Source organism: Somniosus microcephalus, chromosome 12 (assembly GCF_052327205.1).
Source record: "Somniosus microcephalus isolate GS21.2 chromosome 12, FLI_Smic_1.0, whole genome shotgun sequence".
Taxonomy (NCBI): domain Eukaryota; kingdom Metazoa; phylum Chordata; class Chondrichthyes; order Squaliformes; family Somniosidae; genus Somniosus; species Somniosus microcephalus.
The window spans coordinates 212,638,434-212,662,107 of NC_140998.1; the positions used below are offsets into that span (position 1 = coordinate 212,638,434).

The 23,674-nt window shown below is 50.8% G+C and overlaps 1 protein-coding gene across 3 annotated transcripts in view; it reads right to left on the bottom strand.

Annotated features, from left to right (window-relative positions):
* xrcc1 (X-ray repair complementing 1) overlaps window positions 1-23,674 on the bottom strand; it is a 79,323-nt gene that overhangs the window by 24,348 nt on the left and 31,301 nt on the right. For 2 of the 3 annotated variants that reach the window (XM_086004017.1, XM_086004016.1), the window contains exons 9-10: window positions 19,789-20,062; window positions 10,288-10,404 (exon numbers count right to left, since the gene is read on the bottom strand). In XM_086004017.1, coding sequence (XP_085860143.1) covers window positions 10,288-10,404; window positions 19,789-20,062 — 391 coding nt within the window. The remainder of the gene's footprint in view (window positions 1-10,287; window positions 10,405-19,788; window positions 20,063-23,674) is intronic. The other variant, XM_086004018.1, reaches the window with a different exon arrangement.

The following is a 23,674-nucleotide window of genomic DNA, read 5'->3' on the forward strand; positions in this document are numbered from 1 at the left end:
CCAAATATGTAACAACATGTCACAACCTGAGGACTGTTTAAAATTAAGACTGTTTAAAATTAATATTGAACGTACCAAATGAAGTACAAAAGACTGTTTAAAATTAATATTGTTTAAAAGTAATATTGTATGTACCCAACAAATGTCAAATCGATTGACACCTACAGAATGTTGGAAAACTGTACCTTTTTGCTATGTAAGCTTTGGCAATATGGTTCTCTGTAAACTTTCATGCCAATAAAGCATTTTAATTGGAAATTGGAATTGGAATTGGAGAGACAGAGGGAGAGAGAGAGACAGAGGGAGAGAGAGAGACAGAGGGAGAGAGAGAGAGACAGAGGGAGAGAGAGAGAGACACAGAGGGAGAGAGAGAGAGACAGAGAGGGAGAGAGAGAGAGACAGAGGAGAGAGAGAGAGAGACAACAGAAATGCATTTCCTCCTAAAATGCGAAAAATTCAACACATCAAGAAACATATTATTCAACAAGCTAAGCCAAACAACCCCAGATTTCAAGGAATTGGATGATCTGTCAAAATTGAGATTAGTCCTAGGAGAAGGAGACAGACCATACCTTGGGGCTAAATATGTAACAACATGTCACAACCTGAGGACTGTTTAAAAGTAAGACTGTTTAAAATTAATATTGAACGTACCAAATGAAGTACAAAGACTGTTTAAAATTAATATTGTTTAAAAGTAATATTGTATGTACCCAACAAATGTCAAATCGATTGACACCTACAGAATGTTGGAAAACTGTACCTTTTTGCTATGTAAGCTTTGGCAATATGGTTCTCTGTAAACTTTCATGCCAATAAAGCATTTTAATTGGAAATTGGAATTGGAATTGGAGAGAGAGACAGAGGGAGAGAGAGAGAGAGACAGAGGGAGAGAGAGAGAGAGACAGAGGGAGAGAGAGAGAGAGACAGAGGGAGAGAGAGAGAGAGAGACAGAGGGGAGAGAGAGAGAGAGAGACAGAGGGAGAGAGAGAGAGAGAGAGAGACAGAGGGAGAGAGAGAGAGAGAGACAGAGGGAGAGAGAGAGAGAGAGACAGAGGGAGAGAGAGAGAGAGAGAGAGAGAGAGAGAGACAGAGGGAGAGAGAGAGAGAGACAGAGGGAGAGAGAGAGAGAGAGACAGAGGGAGAGAGAGAGAGAGAGGGGGAGAGAGAGAGAGAGAGACAGAGGGAGAGAGAGAGAGAGAGACAGAGGGAGAGAGAGAGACAGAGGGAGAGAGAGAGAGACAGAGGGAGAGAGAGAGAGAGGGAGAGAGAGAGACAGAGGGAGAGAGAGAGAGACAGAGGGAGAGAGAGAGAGACAGAGGGAGAGAGAGAGAGACAGAGGGAGAGAGAGAGAGACAGAGGGAGAGAGAGAGAGACAGAGGAGAGAGAGAGACAGAGGGAGAGAGAGAGAGACAGAGGGAGAGAGAGAGAGACAGAGGGAGAGAGAGAGACAGAGGGAGAGAGAGAGAGACAGAGGGAGGAGAGAGAGAGACAGAGGGAGAGAGAGAGAGACAGAGGGAGAGAGAGAGAGACAGAGGGAGAGAGAGAGAGACAGAGGGAGAGAGAGACAGAGGGAGAGAGAGAGAGACAGAGGGAGAGAGAGAGAGACAGAGGGAGAGAGAGAGAGACAGAGGGAGAGAGAGAGAGACAGAGGGAGAGAGAGAGAGACAGAGGGAGAGAGAGAGAGACAGAGGGAGAGAGAGAGAGACAGAGGGAGAGAGAGAGAGACAGAGGAGAGAGAGAGAGAGACAGAGGGAGAGAGAGAGAGACAGAGGAGAGAGAGAGAGAGACAGAGGGAGAGAGAGACAGAGGGAGAGAGAGAGAGAGAGACAGAGGGAGAGAGAGAGAGAGAGAGACAGAGGGAGAGAGAGAGAGACAGAGGGAGAGAGAGAGGAGAGACAGAGGAGAGAGAGAGAGACAGAGGGAGAGAGAGAGACACACAGAGGGAGAGAGAGAGAGACAGAGAGGGAGGAGAGAGAGAGACAGAGGGAGAGAGAGAGAGACAGAGGGAGAGAGAGAGAGAGACAAATACCAGTTTACCCTCAGTGATACCACTATAGGACACACTATGAGCTACACCTACCTTGGTCTAACTATTACAGCATCAGGGAGCTTCAGCATAGCAGTGAATGCACTAAAAGAAAAAGCCCGAAGAGCCCTATATGCAATAAAAAGAAAATTCTACAACATCCAAATCCCCAATCAAAATCTGGCTCAAATTTTTGACAGCATAATCCTGCCCCATTGCACTGTACGGTAGTGAAGTATGGGGCCCCGCTAAATCACCAAAGCTACACTAAATGGGAAAAACACACAATAGAAGCCCTACATGCAGAATTCTGCCGAAGCATCCTTCGCACCCAAAGAAAAACGCCAACAAATGCATGCAGAGCCGAACTAGGCAGATACCCACTGATAATAAACATCCAAAAACGAGCACTAAACTTCCTAAATCACCTCAAATCTAGCTCCCCAGACACCCTTCATTTCAAAGCCTTTCAGACCCAAGAGCTAAACCCAGAAAAGAGTCCCCTGAGTCAGCTGCTACTGAAACTAAGTACTCAGCCGGACCCTGACCAGCCCCAGACCAACACAGCCGTCCAAACACCAATCCGAGTGAACCAAATCATTAAAAAATGCAAAGAAACCTACCTGGAACATTGGAACAAAATAACCGAAAGCCAAAGCAGATTAGAATGTTACCGGGCCCTAAAAAGAGAATATAAACTGGCAGACTACCTCACGACCATCAGAGACACAAAACAGAGACAGACCCTCACCAGGTACAGACTAAGCGACCACCAACTGGAAATTGAAAAAGGCAGATACAAGAAATCCTGGCAGCCTAGAGAGAATAGAATATGCGATCAATGTCTGGCTGGCGAGGTTGAAACAGAAATGCATTTCCTCCTAAAATGCGAAAAATTCAACACATCAAGAAACATATTATTCAACAAGCTAAGCCAAACAACCCCCCCCCCAGATTTCAAGGAATTGGATGATCTGTCAAAATTGAGATTAGTCCTAGGAGAAGGAGACAGACCATACCTTGGGGCTAAATATGTAACAACATGTCACAACCTGAGGACTGTTTAAAATTAATATTGAACGTACCAAATGAAGTAGAAAGACTGTTTAAAATTAATATTGTTTAAAAGTAATATTGTATATACCCAACAAATGTCAAATCGATTGACACCTACAGAATGTTGGAAACTGTACCTTTTTGCTATGTAAGCTTTGGCAATATGGTTCTCTGTAAACTTTCATGCCAATAAAGCATTTGAACTGAAAACTGAACTGACAGAGGGAGAGAGAGAGAGAGACAGAGGGAGAGAGAGAGAGAGACAGAGGGAGAGAGAGAGAGAGACAGAGGGAGAGAGACAGAGGGAGAGAGAGAGAGAGACAGAGGGAGAGAGAGAGAGAGAGACAGAGGGAGAGAGAGAGAGAGAGACAGAGGGGAGAGAGAGAGAGAGACAGAGGGAGAGAGAGAGAGAGACAGAGGGAGAGAGAGAGAGAGACAGAGGGAGAGAGAGAGAGAGACAGAGGGAGAGAGAGAGAGACACAGAGGGAGAGAGAGAGAGACAGAGGGAGAGAGAGAGAGACAGAGGGAGAGAGAGAGAGACAGAGGGAGAGAGAGAGAGACAGAGGGAGAGAGAGAGAGACAGAGGGAGAGAGAGAGAGACAGAGGGAGAGAGAGAGAGACAGAGGAGAGAGAGAGAGACAGAGGGAGAGAGAGAGAGACAGAGGGAGAGAGAGAGAGACAGAGGGAGAGAGAGAGAGACAGAGGGAGAGAGAGAGAGACAGAGGGAGAGAGAGAGAGACAGAGGGAGAGAGAGAGAGACAGAGGGAGAGAGAGAGAGACAGAGGGAGAGAGAGAGAGACAGAGGGAGAGAGAGAGAGAGAGGACAGAGGGAGAGAGAGAGAGAGACAGAGGGAGAGAGAGACAGAGGAAGAGAGAGAGAGACAGAGGAGAGGAGAGAGAGAGAGACAGAGGGAGAGAGAGAGAGAGAGACAGAGGGAGAGAGAGAGAGAGACAGAGGGAGAGAGAGAGAGAGACAGAGGGAGAGAGAGAGAGAGAGAGACAGAGGGAGGAGAGAGAGAGACAGAGGGAGAGAGAGAGAGACAGAGGGAGAGAGAGAGAGAGACAGAGGGAGAGAGAGAGAGGAGACAGAGGGGAGAGAGAGAGAGACAGAGGGAGAGAGAGAGAGACAGAGGGAGAGAGAGAGAGACAGAGGGGGAGAGAGAGAGAGACAGAGGGAGAGAGAGAGAGACACAGAGGGAGAGAGAGAGAGACACAGAGGGAGAGAGAGAGAGAGACACAGAGGGAGAGAGAGAGAGAGACACAGAGGGAGAGAGAGAGAGACAGAGGGAGAGAGAGAGAGTCAGAGACCTGGATCTGCTGGAGTCTGTCTGTCAGACCCTGGGCCCTGACAATAAACCTCCAAAAAACCAAAGTCCTCGTGTTCCAGCAAAGATCCAGACATCAGGGACCCAAAATAAATCTCACACTAGGAACAACTAAAATCGAACAAACCACTAACTACACATACTTGGGCATAAAAATCAGCTCTACGGGAAATTTCAAACTGGCTGTCAGTGAACTGAAAGAGAAAGCTAGAAGGGCTTTCTATGCCATCAAAAGATCAATCCAAATAGAAATCCCAATTAGCATTTGGCTCAAAATTTTCAAATCAGTAATTGAACCAATTGCACTCTATGGCAGTGAAGTGTGGGGACCGCTAACACAACAAGAATTTGCAAAATGGGACAAACACCCAATTGAGATCCTACATGCAGAATTCTGTAAAAGTATCCTCCGGACTCTCAGGAAAACCGTAAACAATGCATGCAGGGCGGAACTAGGCCAATATCCATTAATAATCACTATCCAAAAAAGAGCCACCAAATTTTGGAAACACCTAAAAATGAGCAACCCCCACTGCTATCATTATGAAGCCCTGAAATGCCAAGAGAGGACCATAAAGAAGAATACCCTCAGTCAACTAGTCCTGGGACTCAGTGAAGCAACCACTAACACTACTAACAATAACCAGCCCCAGGACAGTGACATCGTAGCACAGAGAATTCGACCCAACACAATTGTCACTAAGCAAAAAGAAAAATACCTGTCATATTGGGCAGAAACAACAAAAACCCAAAGCAAACTCAATTGCTACTTGGCCCTAAACAGACAATACAACATGGCTGAGTACCTGACCATGGTAAAGGATAACAAACTGAGAAAAACCTTGACAAGGTACAGACTTAGTGAACATAGCCTGGCGATCGAAAAAGGCAGACACAGGCAGACCAGGCTGCCAAGAGAGGACAGGATATGCTCTCACTGCAGTCAGGGAGTGGTGGAGACAGAGATGCACTTCCTCACAGCTTGTGGAAAATATCAGGGCATTAGGGAGAATTTCTACCAAAAATTCTCACAAATATGCCCTGAATTCAGAAATTTGAATGACGACCAAAAACTCCCATACCTACTGGGGGAGGAGAGAAACTGTGTAACACTAGCGGCACACTATGTTACAGCTTGCCATAAACAGAGGGACAACCAGTAAACCTAAGAAGAGTATATATAAATTATGCGAATGTATATTTATACACTCAGGGATATATCTGTTTATACACTGTATGAATAGATCTGCGTTTATGTGTTCAAACATAAATGTATTTTGATGCTTTGGCAACATAAGATGGACCTTATCATGCCAATAAAGCGATTTGAATTGAGAGAGACAGAGACAGACAGAGAGAGAGAGACAGACAGACAGAGAGAGACAGACAGAGAGAGGCACGAAGGGCTCTATTATAAACTTCTTCAGTGTGGAATAGGGGGCAAAGTCTATGACCTTATTAAATCAATGTATCTGAAAAACAAATGCGGGGTCAAAATTGGAGACAAACGCACCGATTTCTTCACCCAGAGAAGAGGCGTCCGGCAGGGCTGCAATTTGAGCCCGACCCTGTTCAACATATACATAAATGAATTAGCAGACATGCTGGAGCAAAGCGAGTCACCAGGTCTCCGTCTCCTGGATGGAGAAGTGAAATCCCTGTTCTATGCGGACGACCTGGTTCTGCTGTCTCCCACAGAACAGGGATTACAGCAACAACTAGACCTACTCGACAAATACTGCCAAAATTGGGCTCTAACAGTAAATCTAAAAAAAAACATCATGATTTTTCAAAAAAGGCCCAGATGTCAGGAAAACAAATACCAGTTTACCCTCAGTGATACCACTATAGGACACACTATGAGCTACACCTACCTTGGTCTAACTATTACAGCATCAGGGAGCTTCAGCATAGCAGTGAATGCACTAAAAGAAAAAGCCCGAAGAGCCCTATATGCAATAAAAAGAAAATTCTACAACATCCAAATCCCAATCAAAATCTGGCTCAAAATATTTGACAGCATAATCCTGCCCATTGCACTGTACGGTAGTGAAGTATGGGGCCCGCTAAATCACCAAAGCTACACTAAATGGGAAAAACACACAATAGAAGCCCTACATGCAGAATTCTGCCGAAGCATCCTTCGCATCCAAAGAAAAACGCCAACAAATGCATGCAGAGCCGAACTAGGCAGATACCCACTGATAATAAACATCCAAAAACGAGCACTAAACTTCCTAAATCACCTCAAATCTAGCTCCCCAGACACCCTTCATTTCAAAGCCTTTCAGACCCAAGAGCTAAACCCAGAAAAGAGTCCCCTGAGTCAGCTGCTACTGAAACTAAGTACTCAGCCGGACCCTGACCAGCCCCAGACCAACACAGCCGTCCAAACACCAATCCGAGTGAACCAAATCATTAAACAATGCAAAGAAACCTACCTGGAACATTGGAACAAAATAACCGAAAGCCAAAGCAGATTAGAATGTTACCGGGCCCTAAAAAGAGAATATAAACTGGCAGACTACCTCACGACCATCAGAGACACAAAACAGAGACAGACCCTCACCAGGTACAGACTAAGCGACCACCAACTGGAAATTGAAAAAGGCAGATACAAGAAATCCTGGCAGCCTAGAGAGAATAGAATATGCGATCAATGTCTGGCCGGCGAGGTTGAAACAGAAATGCATTTCCTCCTAAAATGCGAAAAATTCAACACATCAAGAAACATATTATTCAACAAGCTAAGCCAAACAACCCCAGATTTCAAGGAATTGGATGACCTGTCAAAATTGAGATTAGTCCTGGGAGAAGGAGACAGACCATACCTTGGGGCCAAATATGTAACAACATGTCACAACCTGAGGACTGTTTAAAATTAAGACTGTTTAAAATTAATATTGAACGTACCAAATGAAGTACAAAGACTGTTTAAAATTAATATTGTTTAAAAGTAATATTGTATGTACCCAACAAATGTCAAATCGATTGACACCTACAGAATGTTTGAAAATGTACCTTTTTGCTATGTAAGCTTTGGCAATATGGTTCTCTGTAAACTTTCATGCCAATAAAGCATTTGAATTGAATTGAGAGAGAGACAGAGAGAGAGAGAGACAGAGAGAGAGAGACAGAGACAGAGAGAGAGAGAGAGAGAGACAGAGAGAGAGACAGAGAGAGACAGACAGACAGACAGAGAGAGAGACAGAGAGAGAGACAGAGAGAGACAGAGTGCTGCCTCTCCCTCTAACTTAACCTCACTGTATGTATTTAACTTACTTATATATGTATAACCTACCTGTTGGGGCCGTTGCCCCTTTAACTTACCTTTTAGGGCCATTGCCCCTTGAAGACGCGCCTTAGCGTGCTGACGTCACGTCACGTACGACGTAGCGTGCTGATGTCACGGCACGTACGACGTGACGTGCGTGAGGCGGCTGCCGGCCCGACTCGGCCTTCCAGAAAGGCCGCAGGCACAGCCCGGCCTAGCGTCTTCGGCCGCATCTACCAGCCGCCGGGAGCGACGCAATCTTCCGCTCCCGCGGCAAGCGCCGGCTCAGCCTGGCCTCCAGCTCCCGCTCCCGACTTCGGCCTCCACGGCCAGAAACGCGACCACGCGCATCACGTGACGCCCCAAGCGCGGACAACGCGACCGAGCGTGATGAGGTCATCACGCTCCCCACAGGACTGCTACGTAGTCCTCGTGGAGTCCTCGCTGGGACACAGACCTACACCACGGTGCTCCTACAGCAGCACAGGCTCCGAGCAGTTGTATTGTCCCCACGCTTGAGTCTTGGAAATTGTTTGTCTGTAAGTATTCTAGAATGCTATAGATGATTAATGTGCACTGTATGTTGTAGAAAATGTTTAGTTGTAACTTTTCTCTGTCTAGCTGATTAACTAGTAGCTGTATTTTGATACACTATGTACAGGGCTAATTTAAAGAGAATGCCTCTCAGTTTACTAAATGTACTGTGTTGCTCAGGCGTACCTAAATCTGTGTATACGTATCAGTTATGTGCTTGTATACTAACGTGTGCTTCCATTTCTGTGTTGTATTTCAGTTTTACAATAATGAGAATCTTTCAATAAAGCGTTACAAGAAAAGTCAAGCCTTGTGATTTAACGGGAAGATATCAAGTTGTTCGCTATCTGTCTAGCTCTGCATGGCCACGCGTTGCGAGGGCAGAATAGAGAGAGAGAGAGAGAGAATCTTCTTGTGTATAATAATCCGACAGTTGGCCCAGAACATCACCCGTCCCACCCTCTCATGGCACCCCAGTTATGTTTATCTTCAAATGCCTATTCCTCGAAGGTAGAAGTCAGTACAATTATTAGCTGCTGCCCTGTGTCGTAACTCACTCCCAGGCCCGTTCATCCATCACCGCCTGTCATTCGCTGACCTACACTGGCTCCCCGTCCAGCAACGTCTCGACTTTAAAATTCTCATCCTCGTCTTCAAATCCCTCCTCAACCCCCTCCCGATCTCTAACCTCCTCCAGCCCCTAGAACCCTCCCTATCTCTGTAACCTCCTCTAGACCCTACAACCCTCCCTATCTCTGTAACCTCCTCCAGCCCCTACAACCCTCCCTATCTCTGTAACCTCCTCTAGACCCTACAACACTCCCTATCTCTGTAACCTCCTCCAGCCCCTACAACCCTCCCTATCTCTGTAACCTCCTCCAACCCCCTACACCCCTCCCTATCTCTGTAACCTCCTCCAGCCCCTACAACCCTCCCTATCTCTGTAACCCCCTCCAGCCCCCAACCCTCCCTATCTCTGTAACCTCCTCCAACCCCCTACACCCCTCCCTATCTCTGTAACCTCCTCCAGCCCCTACAACCCTCCCTATCTCTGTAACCTCCTCCAGCCCCTACAACCCTCCCTATCTATGTAACCTCCTCCAGCCCCCTACAACCCTCCCTATCTCTGTAACCTCCTCCAGCCCCTACAACCCTCCCTATCTCTGTAACCTCCTCCAGCCCCTACAACCCTCCCTATCTCTGTAACCGCCTCGAGACCCTAAAACCCTCCCTATCTCTGTAACCTCCTCCAGCCCCTACAACCCTCCCTATCTCTGTAACCTCCTCCAGCCCCGACAACCCTCCCTATCTCTAACCTCCTCCAGCCCCTACACCCCTCCCTACCTCTAACCTCCTCCAGCCCCTACAACCCTATCTCTAACCTCCTCCAGCCCCTACAACCCTCCCTATCTCTAACCTCCTCCAGCCCCTACAACCCTATCTCTAACCTCCTCCAGCCCCTACAACCCTCCCTATCTCTGTAACCTCCTCCAGCCACGACAACCCTCCCTATCTCTGTAACCTCCTCCAGCCCCTACAACCCTCCCTATCTCTGTAACCTCCTCCAGCCCCTACAACCCTCCCTATCTCTGTAACCTCCTCCAGCCCCTACAACCCTCCCTATCTCTGTAACCTCCTCCAGCCCCTACAACCCTCCCTATCTCTGTAACCTCCTCCAGCCCCTACAACCCTCCCAGATCTCTGCGCTCCTCCAATTCTGCCCTCTTGCGCACCCCCCGATTTCCATCGCTCCACCATTGGTGGCCGTGCCTTCAGCTGCCTGGGCCCCGAGCTCTGGTATTCCCTCCCTAAACCTCTCCGCCTCTCTCTCCTCCTTTAAGACGCTCCTTAAAACTGACCTCTGAGCAAGCTTTTGGTCGCCCGTCCCAATATCTCCTGATGTGGCTCGGGGTCAAATTTTGTCTGAGATACGTTGTGAAGCCCCTTGGGACGTTTTACTACGTTAAAGGCGCTGGATAAATGGGAGCGGTTGGTCCCGGCAACGCTCCAACATACTGCCCGACGTTCTAATACCGAACGCACTCCCGGACTGGGTGCACTCAACGTACCGTCTGTAGGAGAGACGCTGTTTCCGCTTGTAGCAGTCCAGGACCCAATCCTTGCGGACCACATTTCCGCCTTGTGACTTCACCTGGGTGTACTTGGGCGTGTTAGCGAAGGCACAACTGCGGAACGAGAGAGGGGGGGGGGGGGGGGGGGGAGAAACAAAGTTACACAGGAACGTACGGACCACTGTAGCCGAACCAGCTCAAGTTGCTTCAAAGCACACGTCCGCACGAACATACGAATTAGGAGGAGTCGGCCACTCGAGCCTGCTCCACCATTCAATAAGACCATGGCTGATCTGATTTACTCCACATTCCCGCCTACCCCCATAACCTTTCACCCCTTGCTTACCAAGAATCTCTCTACCTCCGCCTTAAAAACATTCAAAGACTCTGCTTCCACCGCCCTCTGAGGAAGAGAGTTCCAAAGACTTACGACCCTCAAAAAATTTCTCATCTGTCTTAAACGGGCGACCCCTTATTTTTAAACAGTGACCCCTAGTTCTAGATTCTCCCACATGAGGAAACATCCTCTCCATGTCCACCCTGTCCAGATCCCTCAGGATCTGAGATGTTTCAATCAAGTCTCCTCTTACTCTTCTAAACTCCAGCGGATACAAGCCTAGCCTGTCCAACCTTTCCTCATAAGACAAGCCGCCCACTCCAGGTATTAGTCGAGTAAACCTTCTCTGAACTGCTTCCAACGCATTTACATCCTTCCTTAAATAGGGAGACCGATACTGTACACAGTACTCCAGATGTGGTCTCACCAAGGCCCTGGATAATATAGAACGAACTGCCTTCTAACTCGCAGGTGCTTCTTCCGCTGAGACTGGACATCTCACTCCTGAATCTGCCGCTGCTAACTTGCACCACGTATTCACCAGCCTTCTCTGCGGTTAAACCGTTCCTGGACGCGGGGGTGTGATCGCAGCAGCAGTTGGGTTGACAGAATTGTTGGTGCAATAGAGCAGGAGCAGGGCATTCGGCCCCTCGAGCCTGCTCGGCCATTCAATAAAGATCAGGGCTGATCATCGACCTCAACTCCACTTTCCCGCCCGATCCCCATATCCCTTGATTCAACTAAAGTCCAAAAATCTATCGATCTCAGCCTTGAATAGGCTGAACGACTGAGCCTCCACAGCCCTCTGGGGCAGAGAATTCCAAAGGTTCACCGCCCTCTGAGTGAAGAAATTCCTCATCATCTCAGTCCTCAATGGCCGAGCCCTTATCCTGAGAATTCATGGAAAATATAAACGACCTTCATAAATAACCTCTGCACATCACAGGACAACTTTGGCATCCATTTGAGATTCTAGAAATTTCCAGAATCCAGAGACTGAACTGGTGGCTCTTCATAATCATATTTAATATTCAGGAGAAACTTCTTCACCCAGAGAGTGGTGAGAATGGGGAACTCGCTACCACAGGGAGTGGTTGAGGCGAAGAGTGTAGATGCATTTAATGGGAAGCTGGATAAACACACGAGGGAGAAAGGAATAGAAGGATATGGTGATGGGGTGAGATGAAGAGGGGTGGGAGGAGGCTGGTGTGGATGGGGTGAGATGAAGAGGGGTGGGAGGCGGCTGGTGTTGATGGGGTGAGATGAAGAGGGGTGGGAGGAGGCTGGTGTTGATGGGGTGAGATGAAGAGGGGTGGGAGGAGGCTGGTGTTGATGGGGTGAGAGGAGGCTGGTGTTGACGGGGTGAGATGAAGAGGGGTGGGAGGAGGCTGGTGTTGGCGGGGTGAGATGAAGAGGGGTGGGAGGAGGCTGGTGTTGATGGGGTGAGATGAAGAGGGGTGGGAGGAGGCTGGTGTTGATGGGGTGAGATGAAGAGGGGTGGGAGTAGGCTGGTGTTGATGGGGTGAGATGAAGAGGGGTGGGAGGAGGCTGGTGTTGATGGGGTGAGAGGAGGCTGGTGTTGACGGGGTGAGATGAAGAGGGGTGGGAGGACGCTGGTGTTGATGGGGTGAGATGAAGAGGGGTGGGAGGAGGCTGGTGTTGACGGGGTGAGATGAAGAGGGGTGGGAGGAGGCTGGTGTTGACGGGGTGGGAGGAGGCTGGTGTTGATGGGGTGAGAGGAGGCTGGTGTTGACGGGGTGAGATGAAGAGGGGTGGGAGGACGCTGGTGTTGATGGGGTGAGATGAAGAGGGGTGGGAGGAGGCTGGTGTTGACGGGGTGAGATGAAGTGGGGTGGGAGGAGGCTGGTGTTGACGGGGTGAGATGAAGAGGGGTGGGAGGAGGCTGGTGTTGACGGGGTGAGATGAAGAGGGGTGGGAGGACGCTGGTGTTGATGGGGTGAGATGAAGAGGGGTGGGAGGAGGCTGGTGTTGACGGGGTGAGATGAAGAGGGGTGGGAGGAGGCTGGTGTTGACGGGGTGAGATGAAGAGGGGTGGGAGGAGGCTGGTGTTGATGGGGTGAGAGGAGGCTGGTGTTGACAGGGTGAGATGAAGAGGGGTGGGAGGACGCTGGTGTTGATGGGGTGAGATGAAGAGGGGTGGGAGGAGGCTGGTGTTGACGGGGTGAGATGAAGAGGGGTGGGAGGAGGCTGGTGTTGACGGGGTGAGATGAAGAGGGGTGGGAGGACGCTGGTGTTGATGGGGTGAGATGAAGAGGGGTGGGAGGAGGCTGGTGTTGACGGGGTGAGATGAAGAGGGGTGGGAGGAGGCTGGTGTTGACGGGGTGAGATGAAGAGGGGTGGGAGGAGGCTGGTGTTGACGGGGTGAGATGAAGAGGGGTGGGAGGAGGCTGGTGTTGACGGGGTGAGATGAAGAGGGGTGGGAGGAGGCTGGTGTTGACGGGGTGAGATGAAGAGGGGTGGGAGGAGGCTGGTGTTGATGGGGTGAGATGAAGAGGGGTGGGAGGAGGCTGGTGTTGACGGGGTGAGATGAAGAGGGGTGGGAGGAGGCTGGTGTTGACGGGGTGAGATGAAGAGGGGTGGGAGGAGGCTGGTGTTGACGGGGTGAGATGAAGAGGGGTGGGAGGAGGCTGGTGTTGATGGGGTGAGAGGAGGCTGGTGTTGACAGGGTGAGATGAAGAGGGGTGGGAGGACGCTGGTGTTGATGGGGTGAGATGAAGAGGGGTGGGAGGAGGCTGGTGTTGACGGGGTGAGATGAAGAGGGGTGGGAGGAGGCTGGTGTTGACGGGGTGAGATGAAGAGGGGTGGGAGGAGGCTGGTGTGGAGCACAAATACCGGTGTGGACCAGATGGGCCCAATGGCCTGCTTCTGGGCTGTAAATACTATTTAATTAAGAACATGGGAACAGGAGGCCATTCAGCCCCTCGAGCCTGTTCCGCCATTCAATGGCCCAGTAATTCCGTTCCAAACGCGCGAGTACGGCCGGGGTACTCACGCGTCTGGCCGGAGGAAATGCCGGTTTTCAGCATGCACAGCGCATGCGGGGGAAAACCGGCATTTCCTGTCCTCTGAACGAAGGGGTTCAGAGGCACAGCGCGTGCGACTGTACAGGCAGCGTGTGCGCAGTAAAATTCGCCGGTTTCATTCATGCTTTCAGTGAGGTTAAGTCCTTACAACTTACACATGAAAAAAGCATGAGTACAGTTGCTCCAGAGGCTGCGGAGGAAGATATATTTTATCGTGGAGCTTCTGAAAGGCAATATTTTTGTTTGGGAAAGGGAGGAAAGTTATTTTAAGAAATGATGAGGTAAGTTTTAAAGTTTTTTTTTTTTAAAACAGATTTTCAGTACTGTAGGTAGAAGGAGCAATTGTGGCTGTGTGAATTGAATTTGCTGTGTTTATTAAATGTGAAAATGACTGTTCTAAAATGAGTAATGTAACATTTCCAACATTTTTAAGAAACTGTTCATCAGTAATATATTCTTTTAAGTAATTATGTATGTATGTCCGTATATATTCCTTTACGTATATGTATATATTCCTTTATCAGGGGGGACTCGGGGCCTGAAGCTGAAAAAATTTCTCTCTCTCTCTCTTTCTTCCCTCTCTCTCTCTCCTTCTCCTCCTCTTCCCTCTCTCCTCTCTCCTTCTCCTCTTCCCTCTCTGTCTCTCTCTACTTCCCCCTCTCAGGTGTCACGGACGGAGCGCGGGCACGCCGCCCGAAGTTTCCCGCTCGCTAACGGCCTTGCCGGCTCCCGCGGGCCGCTCGCACTGACCGCGCATGCGCCGCCAGCACTCACCGCGCATGCGCCGCCCGCCCGCCGCGGCCGTCCATCAGCCGCGCGATACGCGGGGGACCTCAGCAACGGCACCGGACCTCAGGCGCTAGGCAGGGGGAGGGGCCGGAGAGAGGGACAGAGGGGTGGGCGGAGAGGGACAGAGGGGTGGGGGGGGGAGGGAAAGAGAGAGGGAGATAGGGGAGGGGAGGGAGAGAGGGGAGGGGAGGGAGAGAGGGGAGGGAGGGAGGGATAGGACAGGGAGAGGACATGACAGGGAGAGGGGGGACACACAGGGGCAGGGAGGCCAAACGCCCCAAAATTGCCCTCGCGCCCCGGGGCTCCCCAGCTAGTATGTATATATTCCTTTACTTTTGTGTATGAATGTATGTATTTAATTATGATTTTCCAATAAGTTACTTTCTCTGAAAGTCATAATTAAATACATACATTCATACACATAAGTAAAGGAATATATATACATACATATACGCAAAGGAATATATACAGACATAATTACTTAAAATATATTACTGATGAAAAGTTTCTCTTAAAAATGTTGGAGTCATTTTCACATTTAATAAACACAGCAAATTCAATTCACATAGCCACAATTGCTCCTTCTACCTACAGTACTGAAAACCCGTTTTAAAAAACAAAAATAAACTTTAAAACTTAACTCATCATTTCTTAAAATAACTTTCCTCCCTTTCCCAAACAAAAATATTGCCTTTCAGAAGCTCCACGATAAAATATATCTTCCTCCGCAGCCTCTGGAGCAACTGTACTCATGCTTTTTTCATGTGTAAGTTGTAAGGACTGAACCTCACTGAAAGCATGAATGAAACCGGTGAATTTTACTGCGCACGCGCTGCCTGTGCAGTCGCACGCGTTCTGCCTCTGAACCCCTTCGTTCAGAGGACAGGAAATGCCGGTTTTCCCCGCATGCGCTGTGCATGCTGAAAACCGACATTTCCTCCGGCCAGACGCGTGAGTACCCCGACCGTACCCACGCGTTTGGAACGGAATTACTGGGCCAACATTTTACATGTCAATAAAACGAAAAATTTAACAATTGCACGATTTGCCCCCTCGCATCTGCGACTGAGGGTCCAAGGAGGTGCATTGCGCAAGAGGTCATCGTCGTACGTATCCTCACACTGTTCCCTTTCGGGAACTGTATGAAGTGGTGGAAGGATTTCTGACCACGTTAACGCTCCTTCCGTGACCATAACCATCTTCATACCAGCCATTAGGGTGGTTAGTCCTATGGCGTGAGGGTTTTACGGGCTCCCACAACCCATCTGAGGGGGGGGGGGGGGGCCACCCACACCCGCAAGTATCCCGCTGGATGTCCACCCAGAATTTATAGTTGGAGCTCCGACTCCACTTGCCGGGACTGTCTGGAGCGGGGCTCGAAACCCTACTCCTTCTGGCCCAGCGGCGGGGATGCTTACCGCTACGCAAAAGGCCCACTCCCTGCAAAAGGTGGCACCCATACGTTTCCTGCGCCTTTTCCCTCCCCGTGACTGGAGCCCTATGCTGCCACTTGAAAGACCAAGCTATCATCTGTCCTTTTTGCGGCGCCTTGGACTTCTCATTACCAATGATGAGCAGGCGCTGCGCCTCCACCTCGTTGAGGAGATTGCTGAGGTCATCATCAATTCAATTGTGAGTTCTTTTAATGCCGTGAATTGTGCTCATTCCAGCCATTTCACGTTGCTAATCTGAGTGGGCCTTTGGCGTAGCGGTAGCATCCCCGCCGCTGGGCCACACGGCGTAGGGTTTCTAACCCCGCTCCAGACAGTCCCGGCAAGTGGAGTCGGAGCTCCGGCTCTAAATTCTGGGTTGACATCCAGTGGGATATTTGCGTCCATGGCTGTGGGTGGCCCCCCCGCCTTGTATAGGTTGTGGGAGCCCGTAAAACCCTCCCGCCATAGGACTAACCACCCTAATGGCTGGTACAAAGATGGTTACGGTCACGGAAGGAGCGTTAATCACGGCCAGAAATCCTTCCACCACTTCATACAGTTCCCCAAAGGGAACAGTGTGAAGACACGTATGACGACGACGTTGCTAATTAAATAAATGGAATGAAAAAAATGCTTTCAGGGCTTTTAAAAGTCTTTAAAAATCGCTTTAATTCTGTTTAAAACTACTTCAGATTCTTCAAAATAATGTAAACGTTTTTAAAAGTTTATAAAAGTTACCAAAAGCTTCTTAAAAATACCAGAAACCTATTTAAAATGCTGCTCTACATGTAAAAATACTTTGCAGCTTGTGAGAAGCATTGGGGGCGTGTCCTATTAAACTGAGACCTCAAGGGGCGTGTCTCACTTGCACTGCGCGCTCCAGGCTTCGCGCTGGCTGCACTCCTGGGCGGCGTGACGTCAGACGCTGCCCGGGAGTCAACATTTTAAAATAGGAATTCCAGGCGTCCCTGAAGCTCAACGGCCGGCGCGTCGGGCAAGTGCACATCGGGGGCTTGCACGCGCGGCAAGCCCCCAACCCGAATTTCTGCCCCATTGAGATCATGACTGATCTGTGACCTAACCCCATCCACCCGCCTTTGCCCCATCTCCCTCAATACCTTTGGTTAACAAAAATCCATCAATCTCAGATTTAAAATTAACAATTGACCCGGCATCAATTGCTGTTTGTGGAAGAGAGTTCCAAACTTCTACCACCCTTTGTGTGTCGAAGTATTTCCTCACTTCACTGCCGAAAGGTCTGGCTCTAATTTTTAGACTCTGCCCCCTAGTCCTAGAATCCCCAACCAGCGGAAATAGCTTCTCTCTCTATCTACCCTATCAGTTCCCCCTTAATACCCTGAAACCTCAATTCATCCTTTAACCTTCTAAATTCCAGGGAATACAACCCTAGTTTGTGTAATCTCTCCTCGTAATTTAACCCTTGGAGTCCGGGTGTGATTCTGGTAAACCTACGCTGCTCTCCCTCCAAGGCCAGTATATCCTTCCTAAGGTGTGGTGCCCAGAACTGCTCCCAGTGCTCCAGGTGTGGTCTAACCAGGGCTTTGTGTAGCTGCAGCATAACTTCTACCCCCTTGTACTCTAGTCCTCTCGATATAAAGGCCAGCGTTCCATTAGCCTTTTCGATTATTTTCTGTACCTGTCCGTGAGATTTTAACGATCGATGTGCCTGGATTCACAACCTGTGTCATAATTGACCCTGAAATGAGCTTCCGACCACATATCCGCAACATAACTAAGACCGTTTACTTCCACCTCCGTAACATCGCCCGTCTCCGATCTTGCCTCAGCTCATCCGCAGCTGAAGCCCTCATCCATGCCTTTGTTACCTCTAGACTTGTACCCTAACTCTCCCATCGAAGCCCATCCCTCCAGTACCCTAACTCCATCGAAGCCCATCCCTCCAGTACCCTAACTCTCCCATCGAAGCCCATCCCTCCAGTGCCCTAACTCTCCCATCGAAGCCCATCCCTCCAGTACCCTAACTCTCCCATCGAAGCCCGTCCCTCCAGTACCCTAACTCTCCCATCGAAGCCCATCCCTCCAGTACCCTAACTCTCCCATCGAAGCCCATCTCTCCAGTACCCTAACTCTCCCATCGAAGCCCATCCCTCCAGTACCCTAACTCTCCCATCGAAGCCCATCCCTCCAGTACCCTAACTCTCCCATCGAAGCCCGTCCCTCCAGTACCCTAACTCTCCCATCGAAGCCCATCCCTCCAGTACCCTAACTCTCCCATCGAAGCCCATCCCTCCAGTACCCTAACTCTCCCATCGAAGCCCATCCCTCCAGTACCCTAACTCTCCCATCGAAGCCCATCCCTCCAGTACCCTAACTCTCCCATCGAAGCCCATCCCTCCAGTACCCTAACTCTCCCATCGAAGCCCATCCCTCCAGTACCCTAACTCTCCCATCAAAGCCCATCCCTCCCGTCCCCTAACTCTCCCATCGAAGCCCATCTCTCCAGTACCCTAACTCTCCCATCGAAGCCCATCCCTCCAGTACCCTAACTCTCCCATCGAAGCCCATCCCTCCAGTACCCTAACTCTCCCATCGAAGCCCATCCCTCCAGTACCCTAACTCTCCCATCGAAGCCCATCCCTCCAGTACCCTAACTCTCCCATCGAAGCCCATCCCTCCAGTACCCTAACTCTCCCATCGAAGCCCATCCCTCCAGTACCCTAACTCTCCCATCGAAGCCCATCCCTCCAGTACCCTAACTCTCCCCTCGAAGCCCATCCCTCCAGTACCCTAACTCTCCCATCGAAGCCCATCTCTCCAGTACCCTAACTCTCCCATCGAAGCCCATCCCTCCAGTACCCTAACTCTCCCATCGAAGCCCATCCCTCCAGTACCCTAACTCTCCCATCGAAGACCATCCCTCCAGTACCCTAACTCTCCCATCGAAGCCCATCCCTCCAGTACCCTAACTCTCCCATCGAAGCCCATCCCTCCAGTACCCTAACTCTCCCATCGAAGCCCATCCCTCCAGTACCCTAACTCTCCCATCGAAGCCCATCTCTCCAGTACCCTAACTCTCCCATCGAAGCCCATCCCTCCAGTACCCTAACTCTCCCATCGAAGCCCATCCCTGCAGTACCCTAACTCTCCCATCGAAGCCCATCCCTCCAGTACCCTAACTCTCCCATCCCTCCAGTACCCTAACTCTCCCATCGAAGCCCATCCCTCCAGTACCCTAACTCCCCCATCGAAGCCCATCCCTCCAGTACCCTAACTCTCCCATCGAAGCCCATCCCTCCAGTACCCTAACTCTCCCATCGAAGCCCATCCCTCCAGTACCCTAACTCTCCCATCGAAGCCCATCCCTCCAGTACCCTAACTCTCCCATCGAAGCCCATCCCTCCAGTACCCTAACTCTCCCATCGAAGCCCATCCCTCCAGTACCCTAGCTCTCCCAGCGAAGCCCATCCCTCCAGTACCCTAACTCTCCCATCGAAGCCCATCCCTCCAGTACCCTAACTCTCCCAGCGAAGCCCATCCCTCCAGTACCCTAACTCTCCCATCGAAGCCCATCCCTCCAGTACCCTAACTCTCCCAGCGAAGCCCATCCCTCCAGTACCCTAACTCTCCCATCGAAGCCCATCCCTCCAGTACCCTAACTCTCCCAGCGAAGCCCATCCCTCCAGTGCCCTAGCTCTCCCAGCGAAGCCCATCCCTCCAGATTTTTGAGCAACAGGGAAGTCGAGGGTTATGAGGAGCGGGCAGGAAAGTGGAGTTGAGGCCAAGATCAGATCAGCCATGATCTTATTGAATGGCAGAGCAGGCTCGAGGGGCCGAATGGCCGACTCCTGCTCCTACGTCTTATGTTCTCAAAGGCGCTCTATAAATAGAAGTTGTTGTTCTGCGTTTTACGTACATGAGGTGGGTGCAGTCGGACGACCAATCGCTCCGGTACTTGCCGCCCATTTCCAGAGCCTTGTCGCGCAGCTCGGAGCGGAAAGGGTTCTGAAACCCACTCAGCACGAAGACCGTCCCCTCCAGGATGCGGTGGAACTCCACGGGCTCCTCGGAAGCGCGTCGCTCCTTCTTCGCCCGCTTCCTCCCCGAAGGCGGGCCTTTCTTCGAGGAGCCGGGCTGCGCGCCGGCGGGGGCGCCAGTTTTGCCGGCGGGTGGGGATGTGGTGGGTTCTGCTGTTCAACGAGCAAGGGGGATCGGAGGGAAAAGAAAAAAGATCGGGTGACATTTTTCAAGAGACAAAGACTTGCATTTCTCCAGCGCCTTTCAGGAAGTCCCGAGGCACTTTACAGTAGAAAATGCAGCAGCCACTTTGTGCACAGCAAGCTCCCACAAACAGCAATGTGATAAATGACCAGATCATCTGTTTTAGTGATGTTGGTTAAGGGATAAATATTGGGCCCAGGACACCGGGGAGAACTCCTCCCCCCCCCCCCGCCCCTCCCCTGCTCTTCGACATTGTGGCCATGGGATCTCGTGTCCACCCGAGGGGGCAGACGGAGCCTCGGTTTAACGTCTCATCCGAAGGACAGCCCCTCCGACAGTGCGGCGCTCCCTCAGTACTGCCCCTCCGACAGTGCGGCGCTACCTCAGTACTGCCCCTCCGACAGTGCGGCGCTCCCTCAGTACTGCCCCTCCGACAGTGCGGCGCTCCCTCAGCACTGCCCCTCCGACAGTGCGGCGCTCCCTCAGCACTGCCCCTCCGACAGTGCGGCGTCTGAGGGGATCAAACCCCACTGTTAAACTATGCTTTTTAACTTAGTGCAAGCCTTGAGCTCCAGGTAAAGGTGGTAGATCACCTCGTGGGAACTGGAAACATGTCACACGTTTGATGGGACAGTGTAGAGGGAGCTTTACTCTGTATCTAACCCCATGCTGTACCTGCCCTGGGAGCGTCACTGACTCTCACACACACACAGGCCGACAATAAAATTAAAACAGAAACAATACAGATTAAATTTCCCAGCTTCTGCGTGCTCCTTAAGGCAGCAGAGAATGTCATCAGCAGTGCTGATTTCCAAATAGATTGGCAAACGCTCGTTCCTCCAGCCCTGGCTCACTGTGGTTGTAAACGAGTAATGGAGATTAATTTTAAGTATATAGTAATTGCAGTAATTCGAGCAGCATGTTGCTGGCAAGAACACTAAAGCTCAGATTATAAACCCACTTAACCAACTCCAATATCCGGAGGTGATGACAATAATGGGCGAGTGGCTCATTTGGAATTATGAAGGATAATGGTGAGTAGTGGGCCGAGGCAGAGTGGGTCAGATATCTGACTGGGTGCTTGGCAACAATGCAAACTGGCTTAATGCTTGCGAGCCTTTACCGAGCATCGGATGTGATTTCTGCAAATTGTGCTCGCGTCGGTACCAGTCGTGTCTCGGACAAGAGTCAGAAGGTCATGGGTATGATCTCCCACTCGAGACCTGAGCCCATAATTCAGGCGGGTACACCGCGGTGAGGGAGTGCCGCGCCGTCGGAGGGGCAGCCCCGAGGGAGTGCCGCGCCGTCGGAGGGGCGGCACTGAGGGAGCGCCGCACCGTCGGAAGGGCAGTACTGAGGGAGCGCCGCACCGTCGGAGGGGCAGTACTGAGGGAGCGCCGCACTGTCGGAGGGGCAGTACTGAGGGAGCGCCGCACTGTCGGAGGGGCAGTACTGAGGGAGCGCCGTACTGTCGGAGGGGCAGTACTGAGGGAGCGCCGCACTGTCGGAGGGGCATTACTGAGGGAGCGCCGCACTGTCGGAGGGGCAGTACTGAGGGAGCGCCGTACTGTCGGAGGGGCAGTACTGAGGGAGCGCCGCACTGTCGGAGGGGCAGTACTGAGGGAGCGCCGCGCCGTCGGAGGGGTGGCCGCGAGGGAGCGCCGCACTGTCGGAGGGGCCGTACTGAGGGAGCGCCGCACTGTCGGAGGGGCAGCACTGAGGGAGCGCCGCACTGTCGGAGGGGCAGCACTGAGGGAACGCCGCACTGTCGGAGGGGCAGCACTGAGGGAACGCCGCACTGTCGGAGGGGCTGTCTTTCGGAAGAGGCGTTAAACAGGGGAGGAATTTCTTCACTCCGAGGGCGGTGAATCTTTGGAATTCTCTGCCCCAGAGGGCTGTGGAGGCTCAGTCGTTGAGAATATTCAAGACAGAGATCGATAGATTTTTGGACTCGAGGGGAATCGAGGAATATTTGGGGGGGGGGGGGGGGAAAAAAAAAAATCGGGCAGGAATGTGGCGTCGAGGTCGAAGGTCAGCCATGATCTTACTGAATGGCGGAGCAGGCTCGAGGGGCCGTATGGCCGACTCCTGCTCCTATTTCTTACGATCTTCGCATGTCGTTCTACGACCTATTACTTGCGACTCAGGCTGATTAATTCAGAAGAAGTTGGCAGTCGGATCGGTTTCCAAAGGGTCTTGGCTCGACACTGATGACCTCGGCTCCCTTGACCCCCAGGGCAAATCACAGAACCAGAATCCGGGGTCAGAGGGCAGAGGTCAGCGTCACGCGTCACAAAGCTAGAAAAGCTGAATCAGCCGGACAGTTTGCAGGTCCCCACACGCCAGAATGGATTAATAGATCGTGGAAAGAGACAACCCGGGAGCACATTTCTAGATTCCATCCCCCCACCCGCCCCCTCCATCTTCTCGCAGATCATGTTCGATGCACGGCTCCTAACTCGCTCGCTTTATACAGGAAACTTTGCGCTATCCGGAGGTGAGCTATCCGGCAATCTGGAGCCACTGGCAAAAATCAACAGCCGTTTTTTATTCTTTTTGTTTGTTTTTTTGGCTTTGTTTGAACAGTCAAGCTGTGCAAGGTCTGTAGCTATAGCAACAGCTTCAGCTAGAGGCTTGCAGGCCACGCCCGAGTGTTTAGAAGCTGTTGCTAAGCAACAGTGTTTGTTGTCAAATACTGCGATAAGAATCTCCGTATCTCTCAACATTAACTCTGGAGAGTACGGCAGTTTTGAGGCAACGGCAGCAGCTCGGTCCCGTGGGTGCCGGATAGCACAAAGTTTCCTGTGTTAAACTTGGCGCCGAACTGCGCAGACGCACAATTGAGCTTGTGCTGCGGGCATTATTCAGGACTCTGCCAAATGGAAGCCAATCGGAGACGAGTGCACTCACCGCCCCCCTGAGGTTGAGCAACATAAGGGGAACGGTAGCACTGTGGTCATGTCATTGGGAGAGTAATCCAGAGGCCCGGACTAATGGCCCAGAGACGCGAGTTCAAATCCCACCACGGCAGCTGGAATAAAAAACTATCGGATTGTTGGAAACACACATCTGGTTCACTAGTGTCCTTCAGGGAAGGAAATCTGCTGCCTTTGCCCGGTCTGGCCGATATGTGTGACTCCAGACTCGCAGCAATGTGGTTGACTCTTAACTGCCCTCTGAAAGGGCCCAGCGAGACACTCAGTTGTAACAAACTGCTACGAAACCACGCGGACTGCAGCGGTTCAAGAAGGCGGCTCACCACCACCTTCTTGAGGGCAATTAGGGATGGGCAATAAATGCTGGGCCTCGCCATCCCAGGAACGGAAAAAAAACACATCTTGAAAATTACACATTTATAAGTTAATCAAGCGAGCTTCATATTTGGCCAATTGTTAAACTGCGTTTCAGGTTTTAAATTAGTTAACCACAAGGAGTCACATGGAGGACTGAATATTACATTATTTTCCACATATGTTAATTCACTTCTGCTGACGGAGATCGTAAGAAATAGGAGCAGGAGTCGGCCATTCGAGCCTGCTCCGCCATTCAATAAGATCAGGGCTGATCTACCTCATCTCCAC